This window comes from Brassica napus, chromosome A6 (genome assembly GCF_020379485.1).
Source record: "Brassica napus cultivar Da-Ae chromosome A6, Da-Ae, whole genome shotgun sequence".
Classification (NCBI taxonomy): Eukaryota; Viridiplantae; Streptophyta; class Magnoliopsida; order Brassicales; family Brassicaceae; genus Brassica; species Brassica napus.
Genome location: NC_063439.1, coordinates 25,674,122 through 25,686,473, shown reverse-complemented (window position 1 = coordinate 25,686,473; position 12,352 = coordinate 25,674,122). Strand labels below are relative to the sequence as shown.

General features: G+C 33.7%; 2 protein-coding genes across 2 annotated transcripts; both read left to right on the top strand.

Annotated features, from left to right (window-relative positions):
- Positions 1 to 2,818: 2,818 nt before the first annotated feature.
- On the top strand, positions 2,819 to 6,234 carry LOC106349393 (choline/ethanolaminephosphotransferase 2). Its single transcript, XM_013789349.3, has 19 exons — positions 2,819 to 3,072; positions 3,343 to 3,498; positions 3,645 to 3,654; positions 3,739 to 3,789; positions 3,858 to 3,935; positions 4,008 to 4,083; positions 4,172 to 4,194; positions 4,271 to 4,371; positions 4,461 to 4,555; positions 4,641 to 4,709; positions 4,774 to 4,843; positions 4,925 to 4,988; positions 5,074 to 5,114; positions 5,196 to 5,280; positions 5,368 to 5,430; positions 5,522 to 5,580; positions 5,656 to 5,781; positions 5,867 to 5,900; positions 6,021 to 6,234. The coding sequence occupies exons 2-18, from the start codon at positions 3,362 to 3,364 to the stop codon at positions 5,886 to 5,888; spliced, it is 1,170 nt and encodes a 389-aa protein (XP_013644803.1). The 5' UTR covers positions 2,819 to 3,072; positions 3,343 to 3,361; the 3' UTR covers positions 5,889 to 5,900; positions 6,021 to 6,234.
- A 3,589-nt stretch (positions 6,235 to 9,823) lies between these two features.
- LOC106349394 lies at positions 9,824 to 11,606 on the top strand. The gene has a single exon (XM_013789350.3). It carries the CDS (start codon positions 10,161 to 10,163, stop codon positions 11,334 to 11,336), a length of 1,176 nt encoding a protein of 391 aa, XP_013644804.2. The 5' UTR covers positions 9,824 to 10,160; the 3' UTR covers positions 11,337 to 11,606.
- The last annotated feature ends 746 nt before the right edge of the window (positions 11,607 to 12,352 follow it).

The following is a 12,352-nucleotide window of genomic DNA, read 5'->3' as shown; positions in this document are numbered from 1 at the left end:
TTAAAACAACAAAAATATCCAAATACTAACTGATTTTCCATCTAAATATTCAAACCAAACAAATTTTCTTTTATTTTAAACATTTAACATATATTATTCAAATTTATGTGTTGTATATATTTTCTGGGATTCAAGTTGTATTAGAATTTTTGATTTTTTTACATAATTTAAATGGATATTTGACCCCGAACGAAACTCAAACCAAAATTTATAAATATTCGAATAAATTTAAATATTTAATTATGAATATCTGAATTTCCATCCCTAACGAAGAAACAGAGGTGCATCCGTAATTCTAGTTCCAACAAAAAAAAACGTTTCTTTTTTTTTTGTCACGATCCGAAAAAGTCTTTAAAATGGTATGTCTCGTTCGTAGCTAGGAGCAGCTATGGCAAACTGTTCCTAACTATATAATTTCTTCAGCATATATATACACTCCATGTCCGAGATTGCGTTGGGTGCAATGCGTGCAATTGATCCAGGCCTAGAGCCAAACCAACCCACTGCGCCGGCCCGTAGACAACCCATCATGACTTTGTAGATAAGAAAATTTTCCAACCCATCATGCCTTTGTAATTATCAGTTTATATTTCAATAACCAAAAAATATTGCAATTGTCTCTTTTCTCAACCGCCTATAGCTTTTCCGATTAAATTGATTGACACTATACAACTTTTAATGTTAAAAAAAAAACTATCAAACTTTTATTAGCTAATAACAATAAAGCACAGAACGACACTCAATATATGACATCTATACGATATAGGATCCAAGTTACATCGATATGCCTTTCATATTCTTAGTTTCGTTAAAGATAGCTAATAATCTACTCCCGTGCAAGTAATATAATCCTTTGTATTTAAAAACAATGACCGATTGTTTGCTTCGTTCTGTTAAATCTTTTAGTCTGAACTCTGAAGTAATTTTATACGCCATTACTGAGATTTGGCTTGCCTTACTATAAAGTTAGTTTAAAGTTTTCATTAAAAGGAAACGCTTTCGTTTGAAGAACAAACTATGCTAGCTATCTATTCACTAAACTCATTGACTGGCTAAGAGTAGTTAATGGGTTGCACTAGATCTCGTAAGCATTATATATGATGACACGTGATCGTTCTTGTCCAACTTGCTTAAATAAAAAACAGCTAAACTTATTCTCCAACAACAAATAGTAATATAAGATACTACCACTACTCAATTATTCGACAAAAATACAAATTAGTGATGGCGAAACGTCTTGGTTTCATCGATATTTTAAAATGTACAAACAACATCCTGCCCCGTTTTGAATAAAAGATTATCTTAAGTTGCAATAATTCGCGTATGCATACGAATTTCCCATACTTTCGTACTATTTATAAAGTTATATATAAGATCTTTAAATATAAGATAAGTCATGGATAGGTCGTGATCAATTGTTAACGTATACAATACTTGAAAAGTAAAATTTTGTGGACTTCGTAAAAGAAAGCAACTTTGATTTTGTCTACAAATATAAAATGAAGATGCCATATTCGTTCAGAGAAACATTTTGAGGCCAACACAAAAATAAATAGAAGAAAGAAGAATACGATTCTTTTAAACTTTTCAAAATATAGAAATCTATAGAACAACATGTGTCTCTTTTGTATATATACACTATATGATGGTATATGTAAAAAGGAAAAAAGTTTGAATAGGCAAATACTTTTAGTTCTATCTTCTATTTAAACAATCAACATCATAAATACATCAGTGTTCGCATTTCTTTCAATCTTGCACGCATTTTCGTTTATGGTTTTTGCCAATCTCTAGCGATTAGGACACGTAACTCGAATAGACCAAAAAAATATATATAAAAAAAATTATAATTTTACTTCAAATTTGATATTTATTTGATATTTATTTTTAAATAATAAAAAAATTTATAAATATTTTTTTATTATTAAAAATATAATGAAATTTCTTAAATCATTTAAAAATATTTAAGAATTATTCATAAAATTTTATAAACTCGTACTCATCTCATATATACTAAACCTTAAAAATAACCCTTCACCAAAAATCCAAATGTTATACTCCCTATGTTTATAAATGTAGGATGTTCAAAAAAAATTGATGTTCCAATATATAAGATGTTTTTAATTTTCTAGTTAATTTTTACTTTATTAAAAACTGTGTAACCAAATCATATTTAATAATCTATTTTGTAATTGGTTGAATACAATATTTTTTTGTCATTAATTACAGACTTATAATGACTCTGTGAATCACACCGGGAGATCTTGATCCATTTGAACGGTGAAAGACAATTATTTTATAATTTTAATGATATTTTTTAAACAAAAAAATAATTTTCTTAATATGTGTATTTTTTCCTAAACATCTTATATTTAGAAATAGAAAGAGTAGTATTTCTGATTGAATCTATTTTTGAAAATGGTATCCAACTTAACGTATCTCAAGCAATTTTGCATATAAAAACCATTGGATACGTAATTAAAAGAAAATCATAAAAATGTCCACTCATGTTCTCATACATTTGATTTGGTATTTATAAGATTCGACAAAAATAGTGGTCACAAAAAAACTGATAAAAACTTCTTAAACCTAATTTATATATTCTTAATTTATAAAAACATAGGACTAGTGAAACAAAACCTTTTTATTTTATTTTTCCGAACAAGTTAACCTCCAAATAAAAATATATTTAATAATTTATACTGTAAATTTTATAACAGGCCTTAATGAAAAAAGTATTATATAAGATTCTTTTCTTAGTTAAAAAAAAGAATAAACAAATATTTTTAAAAAAAGAAGGGAATTAAATATAGGAAATAAATTTAAAAAAAAAGAAGGTTAGAGACGCAAAGCCCTCCTCCTCCTCTTCCTCTTGCCACTCTCGTCCCGCTTTGCCTCTTTTAGAACTCACAAGAGAAGAGAGAGAGAAGAAGGAGAGAGACTCATATTCTCTCATAAACAGAGGCAAACCAAAGCTCTCTCTCTCCCTCTTTCTCTTTCTGCACATTCTCAGATTCTGTCTCCTCTACGTCGTAATTTGCAACACTTCTCCATCCCCCCCAAGCGTCGCAGGTACTCTTCTCTCCCACCCCCTTTATGTCTCCGCCATCTTTGGATCGAGATTTGCTCCTCGTTCATACGAAGATCCTTCCTTGCACACTAATTTCTTCTTCATGTTCATGTATGTTGGTTGAATTTTGAAGCGATTTCGTTTTCAAAAATCTGGTCTTTTTGAGATGGGTCATGCTCGTTTTGTTGTTGTGTGACTTTGACATTCCTTAAAATTTGGAAAGTGGTCGGCTTGACAAAGAAAGATCCATGCTTTGGTTTGATCTTTGACAGGTTTGAGGTTATAAGGAAGATGGGATACATAGGAGCACATGGGGTAGCAGCTCTGCATAGACACAAATACAGTGGTGTGGATCACTCTTATCTTGCCAAATACGTTCTCCAACCTTTTTGGAATCGTTTTGTCAAAATCTTCCCTCTCTGGATGCCGTAAGTACCCTCCCCCCCTCCTTTAATGTTGGTTCTAGTTCTTGAGATCTCATTGTTTTGATTCCTTCAAGGTGTTGAATGAATGATTGAGACTAACTTTTTTTGTTTTTCTCTTTTCATGTGTGCTCTTTGGGATCCATATCCAGACCCAACATGGTATAACTCAATCCAATTTCGCATTTTAACTCCATTGTCGTGTGTTGTTACTTACGGTTTGTGTGTGTGTTTTTTGTCTTGTAGATAACACTGACAGGGTTCATGTTTCTCATCATATCTGCGCTCTTAGGCTATGTGAGTTTGATTGATTTCTTTATTCTCTCGAGCTTCCCGTTGCTTTTCTCATATGGAACCATCTTTAGGTATACTCACCTCAGTTGGATTCTCCTCCTCCTCGATGGGTTCACTTGGCACATGGACTTCTTCTCTTTTTGTATCAGGTCTGAGTCCTATGCTTGTTAGTTTTTAAATATCAAGTAGTCTTCTGTGCTGACTTATTTGGATATTTTTAGACATTTGATGCGGTTGATGGGAAACAAGCACGAAGAACAAACTCCAGTAGCCCACTCGGAGAGCTCTTTGATCACGGTACTCTTATCTTTCTCAACCTTCATCTTTCTTTCTTAGCAATGAAAGCAATCCCTTTCTTCTTAACACACATTTCAAATTCTTGTAGGTTGTGATGCACTTGCTTGTGCGGTATGCATTACATTCCCATTTTCTTCTTCTTATATCCCTTTTTCTTAGCTTATTGATTCAATTTTTGCAAGAACAGTTTGAAACAATGGCATATGGGAGTACTGCCATGTGTGGAAGAGATACGTTCTGGTTCTGGATTATATCAGCTATTCCATTTATTGGATCTACATGGGAAACGTAAGTGTGTTACATTTCTTCAGCTTAACTCTGTTTTTTGTATGAAACTCTAATTAACTTTGCACTCTTTACCCTTTTGTGTCATTTAGCTATTTTACCAATATACTGACTCTCCCGGTAGTCAATGGTCCTACAGAAGGTCTTGCACTTATTTACTGTGGTCACTTCTTCACAGCCATTGTTGGTAAAGCTTCAAACAATCTTATACAACAACCTCTTTGTCACTAGCAATTCCCTTTTTTTAATCTTTTATGTTTTCTGTCTTGAAGGTGCTGAATGGTGGGCTCAGCAGTTTGGAGAGTCTATCCCCTTGTTTAGTTGGGTGCCCTTCTTGAGCGGTAAGCTTTTGATCTTTGTGTGTATCCCAAAGTTGTCTCCTTAACATTTCTTGTTCTTTTACAGAGATTACAACATCAAGAGTAGTACTAATAACGATGGTTGCTTTTGCTGTTATACCAACACTTGCATTCAGGTGAGTCTTATGAGAGTTCAATGATCTTGTATTTCAAACTCTTTCTATGCATTTTGCTCTGCTCACATCTTTATTCTACAGCGTGTCGAATGTATACAAAGTTATACAGCCAAGAAAAGGAAGCATGTTTGTAGCATTATCTATGGTATAGTCTGATATGATTGACACTCTTATTTTCCATTTTCTTTATATAACTTTGTGTAATGTAGATATCTTTTTTGTGTATTCAGCTGTTTCCATTCGTTGGGTTACTTGCAGGAGTTTTGATTTGGTATGTCTTTTCTAATTTTTCATTCTTTTAACATGGTCTCAGTTCTCATTGAGACTTATCGGTATCCTTTGTCTTAATCAGGGACTATTTGTCTCCAACTGATCTCATAAGAAACTACCCTCACTTAGTTGTACTGGGAACTGGTCTTGCATTTGGATTCATTGTGGTAAAGCAATCTTGTTTTGTATCTGTATTCATTGTTAAATGATGAAATCGAAAGCTGAGCCATTAAATCAATGGTTTATGATTCCAGGGAAGAATAATTCTAGCTCACATATGTGATGAACCAAAAGGATTAAAAACAAACATGTGCATGGTAAAAATCCTATAAGCCTCGTTCTTCTTTGCACAGTCACTGCTTCAGTAATTTTCTTCATAGTATTCATGAACATTTCTCTTGTATACAGTCACTGCTTTACCTTCCCTTTGCACTAGCAAATGCTCTAACCGCTAGACTCAACAACGGGTATCTTCTTTGTTCTCTTTGCTTTGTGGATTTTTATCAGATTTTTAGTCTTTAATACTATTAATCTCTGTGTAGGGTTGCTCTTGTGGATGAGTTTTGGGTGCTTCTTGGTTATTGTATATTCACAATGGCACTATACATGCATTTTGCAACCTCAGTCATTCATGAAATCACTACTGCACTTGGAATCTACTGCTTCAGGTTTGTATAATATAATCTCTTTTTTGGTACCATTTTAATCATTATAGTTTACAACAACCTGATTTTATTTGAACTGTTTCATCAGGATTACACGTAAAGAAGCTTGAAGGAAGCTCAAGGTATGTTTGTTTATATAGGTTTTAGATTTATTCTTTTCCAGTTCTTAAGAACTTGTGTGTTGGTTTAATAGTGTCTTTGTTCATCTGCTTCTTAAACGTTTTTTCTTTCTTTCTTTCCAGGGAGGATAATGCAAATCCCAACACGAATCTTAATATTATTTTTTTCACTGAAATTAAACGACTGATCGATATATTTTTGGATGAATAGCCTTTAATGTTTTTATTTTGTTTGGTCGAAATAGGTAATTCATGTAGAACTATTTTTGTAACGTTTCTACGAAAAAGAATGATTTTTCGTGATTATTTATTTATGAATTTGGTTATATTGATTACATTTTTGAGGTCTTATCGCGATTTACTTTTAGTTTTTGGAAATTTAATTTCGTGTTAATTTTTATTACAATAAAAAAAAGAATCGGAATATAATATATATATGCTTTTGTATAACACAATACCGTCTTTTGCTATGACATGGCTGGGGTGGTATTATAGATCTTTGTCGGGACGATAAAATAAATTATTGGAAATCATCTTATATACTTTATATTAAAACATGGGGAACATAGATGATACTATTAGGCGGTACATATGGTTTCGGCCGCCGGTTTAGAGCTAGCCACACTGAACCGACATGTGAATGCTTAAGGTAGTGTCCTAATGTGTAGAAAAGATAATTAAACTTAAGTAAACGAGAAAAGCAAGATCTTGTGTCTTTAGGAATGAATAACCCAATTATGAAACACAAAACAACATAATTAATGAACAACGGAACAATACAACACAATGATTATGAACACATTTAACACATATATACGCAGCAAAATTCAAACCGAAATTCCTTTTCTGTTTTAGTTAAAAAATGTAGATGTAGAATAATATTAAAAGAGACAAAACATACCTTAGAACATTGACATGTCCCAAATGATGTCTATTGCTCAAGCATGCTGCCTAGGGCGTGCCAACTTTTGCATTATCTCACTTTTTAACCCACCCATTTCCCTTCTATTTTAAAATTTATAAAATGATTTTATATTTATTTTACTTATGGTTTTAGATTTCATTCATATATTTTCCTAAACATTCTTTAATTTTGTGCACTAAATTTTAGTTTTGGTGATTTTTTTTTTGGTAAAATAGTTTTGGTGATTTTGTTATCGAGGATTGCTGCTTATAATAAACTGTTGGATTTTAGATTTTTATATGTAATATAAATTATATATATATATGTATATGTATATAAACACATAAATTATATATTGAACGTACCAAAACATTTTATAGACAATGGAGTAAATATTTATTTTGCATACTCCACCACGTCACGTAAAACATTAAAGGCATGAGGTCCATCACTTTTAACTCAATAGAGACGCAACATTCGCGATATTGTCACGTTTCAGTTTAGGTACAGGTTTCCAGAGTTTCAGAAGAAACACACCACACATGTATTATATATAACTTTGAAAACAAAATTATGTTCTTGGGGCCATACCAATATACCATACCTCGGGTTATATGCTATGCTTTCAAATTTCAATAGATGATTGGTAATTATTCTTCTTTTATGAAAGTCAAACTTATTTTTTTGTTCTATACTATATTTCTCTAATCTTTATTCTACCGCATCACCCAGGAATGAGTTTTAAGTTTTATCTAACCATAGTGTTTATATATTTACGCTTATATTTTATTCAGACTTACCAAGAATGTTCTTATTCACGTTGGATCCATACTCACTATCATAAAAAAAGTATAGATAATGTTGGCAAGAACATGTTAGATAATGAACATTTAAATGTCAAGTGAAAAGGACAAAGCATGCACAATTTAATCATTATTATATATATATACAAATTAGATTCGACGAAACTAGTCCGTTCACGTCTATTACTAAAAGACTTTTGATAAAAAAAATTATTTTGATTAGATGACATCTCTCTATTATATTTTTCAATTCTAACTTAACATTGGTTAGTGAATTATAATCTAAATGTTTCGCTACACTGATCGACACCTATTATCTACTTTTGCCACTCGTTTGTACCATGTTTACATCAAATTGACTTTTAATTAGATTCCTCAATATACAGTAACCAAGAAGAACCCAAAGACTTAATTAAGAAATTGACAAGAGACCTAATACGGACTTCATTCATCTCCATGTATACATTCCCTCTTGTACTCAATGTTTATCTTAATTCTCTTATTTTTAGCACCACTCCATCTTTTTTGGCCTTTTCTATATTTTTCTCTTATCTCTTTTGTAATTGTCCGCTTATTTGTTCAATAATGTTTTTTTGCTTTTACACATACACGTTTGGACGGTTTAAGACATTGGCGTGCATATTAGAACACCCTCAGCCATAGTATGAGGATGGAATTCTCAAAAAGTAATTAGATGCTAACTAATGTTAAATCGATCAAAAGAATTCTCAAAACCTTAGATTCCCATGAAAACTATTGAATAGGTATCTAAAGTTTTTGGGAACTTCTTCCATCATTTGAACATTAATTAGCATATAATCACTTTTTGAAAACTTCATTCTCATACCATGGATGGAGTTACTCTTAGTTAGAATGATCCATATAAAACGACCAAAATCGACAAAATTTCATCTTGTCATAATCAAATAGTTCCAAGTAACCAAATAGTGATTGGTTTATTGGTGTACGTACTACGTAGGCTTGGTTCCTCTATAAAATTGTGAATTACTCTCTTGGAATCGAGTGCTACTCATAACGGACTAGTAGAATAGAGTTGGATTCATTGCAATACCCTAAGGATTCTGAAGACAACGATCAAGCCTTAGCGGAAAGATACAGCTAGAATAATGTTGTAAGAGCATTTCCATCGCAGTATACTGAGCGTCTCTTATGTTGGGGGGGAGGGGGGCTGGGCTCACGATTTTTGCCAAAACCATCTTCAATTGTTGCAGAAGAAGAAACGTATATTGGTTCTGTTTTTAATTTTTTTTTTTTATAAATCAGAAAAAATAAAATAAAAATTAAAAATTAGAAACCCAACCACGTTTCAGGGATAAAAGTGCTCTAACTTTTGTTTTCTCCTATTTATCAATATCGTAGCTACAAAATTAATGAATTCGATAAGATAAAAAGATACCAGGAAAAAAAAACAAAAAATGAATACTATCACATCAACTTAAATTGAGTTTGATATTTAAATTCTTCCTCGGCTTTACCAAATTCAACACAAAAACGAAAGAAAACAAAACAACCCTAGTTAGAGCATTTCAAACCCCACTCTATATTTTATTCCAAACTTGAGAAAATGAAGTGGGAAATGGAGTGATGAACAAAAACTAAAAACATTACTCTATAAATGGAGCAATCCTTTTATTTTTTGTTCATTACTCCATTTTTTAAATTTTGGAGTAAAATATAGAGTGGGATTGGAGATACCCTTAGACGCTTTATTGATCATATTCCCTTTCTTTCTCTCTTTTTTTTTTATTTTCTTTTCCTAACTTTTATTAACCGATTAATTATATGTTTCTTGTGACCTCCTCTATGTAAATTTCCCCAATTACTTTTAGTAATTCATAAACCCCATTCTAAATAACCAACTAATGTCACTAGACTTCCATTTAATTCTGCTATGCAATTAGAGCGGTCATGAGATTTTGGAGATATAAACACTTCGGCCAAAAAATAGCTTTTAACAAATTTTGAAATATATATACATGTAATTTTTTTAAAAAAAAATTGAGATCATAGGTCAGTATTTCACTATCATATGCTTGGAATCGACTCTGTATGCAATTCCCAGATTAATTCAGATAAATGCATATTATATTTTTACACTAAAGGAAGTAAATAACCAGTAAAAAATTGCCCAAATTTGAGGATATGGTGTCAATAATCATGTAAATAATTGACATAAACAATAACCACCAGTCATTTATAATGAACTTTAATTTGAAAAAAAACTCGGTGGGCCAATTGAAAAGGGCAAAAAATAAATAGAAAAGAAAAAGAAAACGTAAAGCTAAAGCAAACACTCTCGAAGCCTATAGCTAAGCTTCACTACACATTCCAACTCTTTCAAATCTTCTCAGTCTCCCATCAAAATTCGAGAAAACATAAAAAAAGAAAAAGTTAAAAGAAACTCCTAATTTAAGATCCGATCGTCGTCATCTTCACTCCTCTGGATCTTCACCACCCAAAAACAAAGCACCCAAAATTTCCAAATTTGGAAACTTTCTATCTCTGTTCTACTTCAAGACTCCGTTCTTGCCCAAGATGAAAGACAGAGGAAAGAGAACAGCAAACGAGCGAAGAAACGACGACGTGTCGTTATACTACAGCACACCGTCAGAGTTCTCTTGTCGGAAACATCCATCAGCTTCCCCTGTCGGAATCTGCCCGTACTGTCTCAACGACCGTTTAGTCAACCTCGTATGCTCCCAGTGCGGCGAACAGAGACTCTCTTCTTGCTCTTGCTCCGACATCTCTCCTAATCACGCCGCCGTGGAAGCCGGAAACGTCAGGATCTCTTCTTTAATCGACGAGGAGACGGCGAAACAGAGGAAGACGACGAAACAGAGTCGAAAAACAGAGGAGGTTGTGGTGTTCAAGAGAAGTAGCAGCAGCTGCGTTGAGATTAAGCATCATAGATTCTCGAGACTCGGGAGGTTCTTGAGGAAGATTAATCCAAAAAAGGAAAGACCTTTCGATGATAACAACAACAACGATACTTGGCGTTTGGATTATAACAACGACGGCAAGACACTAAGGGTTTCGAGATCGAGATCGCTTTGCAGCTTCCGAGGAGGCAACGTGTACTTAAACGGGTCTGAAGAAGACGTGTCGTCTTTCTCCGGCGCGAGGAGCTCGTTCTCCGCCGCGAGAAGCTCTAGCGTCTTCGATACGACGACGGAGACGCGGAGGAGCAACTTCGAAGGGAGGAAGAGTAATTTCAGCGAGACGACGGAGACGCGGAGGAGTAACTTCAGCGAATCGGAGCCGCCGCGGAGGAGCTGTTTCGAGGCGAGGAAGAGTAACTTCAGTGAAACAGAGCATCCACGGAGGAGTAACTTCAGCGAAACAGAGCATAAACAGAGTATAAATAACCATCCGCGGAGGAGCAACTACGAAGCGGCGCCGAGGAAGAGCAATGTCAACGAGGAGCAGCATCGGAAAAGCGATTCGTCGGCGATGGGTTTCACGAGGAGGGTTATGTCGATGAAAGAGAGTTACTTTACCGGAGGAGAAGAGCCTGGTTTCATTGATCTCAAGTTCGATTCCTCTGGAGGAGTAGGAGGAGGAGAAGTGGTGGTGAACGACGGCGTTTTGGAGCACGGTGGAGGAGGGTCTTGCCGGTTAACGACGAAGGATCGAGAGTTGAGTAAGAGTAGAAGGAGCTTCAAAGGATGGAAGTGGATTTTCGGACATCATCATCATCAAAGGGATTCATGAATCATCATGATGATGATTAAGGGAAGAGATGATTTTTATGGGATCCAGTAAGGAGCAGTGGAGTTACGGTGTTGTGTGATCCGATGTCAATCTTAGTTAAAAAAGTTTTTTTTTCTTTTTTCTAATGGTTTATCATTTTGTTTTGTTGAATATATATATATGGATGCATCGGACTGCAAGTGTTGTGAGTTTAAAGGATAGACATGAGATTATGAGTGTAACAACACAACTCAACTATTAACCGGTTTTAACCAAAGTCTTATTATGTAATCTTATAACCGAGTTTATGTGTCTTTATTGGTCTGTTGATGTCATATGCTGCTGGAATTTCTTTGTGGTTTTAAGTTTTAACCAGCTTTCCTTGAAACTTTATGTTGTAGAAATTCAACATTAAGTTGATGTTAGCGGGAAACCGAGTAGAACACCTCTTGTAAGAAAATGGTACAACCCAATAGTTAAATCAGTTTGCATCCAAACTCATCTGAAAGAAAATTCTAAGTTAGCAAAATGAACCACATATAGATAAAGTAACTCATAAAATGCATTCAAACTCATTCATATCTACAGACTACAGAGAAACAGCATTTTCCTAATCACTGTTTTCGTGAATTGAGAGGTAGAGCATCTCTATGTATTTTTCTTTATGTGATGATAAAGCTTTTAGAGGGCTTGAAGCCCATCTCATCTACATAAGTTTCGGCTTTTGAAATTTTGATAATGTTTGGCTACTACAAGCACTCCAAAAACATATATTTTGTAAACTTTAATCAAAAGAAGATTAACCCTGAACTGTTGATTTTGCTTTCTGTTTATGTTCAATCCGTCTCTCGATTCATCTGTCATTGGTAGGGCTGAGCAGATTGGTTTAAGCTTGTTGCATGGGCCTATGCAGGAAAAATTGGCGCTATATTGATTGATTCTGGCTTGAACTTGCTTTATTTCTTAATCACTTATAGGAGGTCTGCATTAATTAATTTATGGCACTGGCACGGTTGGTCTGTAGATTTTTGGATATG

Bases quoted from the DNA above. Each gene is read 5' to 3' on its own strand.
- LOC106349394 (XM_013789350.3), top strand. From the start codon at position 10,161: ATGAAAGACAGAGGAAAGAGAACAGCAAACGAGCGAAGAAACGACGAC.
- LOC106349393 (XM_013789349.3), top strand. From the start codon at position 3,362: ATGGGATACATAGGAGCACATGGGGTAGCAGCTCTGCATAGACACAAA. The intron at 4,372-4,460 runs GTAAGTGTGTTA...TGTGTCATTTAG, and splicing joins ATTGGATCTACATGGGAAAC to CTATTTTACCAATATACTGA. The intron at 5,431-5,521 runs GTAAAAATCCTA...TCTTGTATACAG, and splicing joins TAAAAACAAACATGTGCATG to TCACTGCTTTACCTTCCCTT.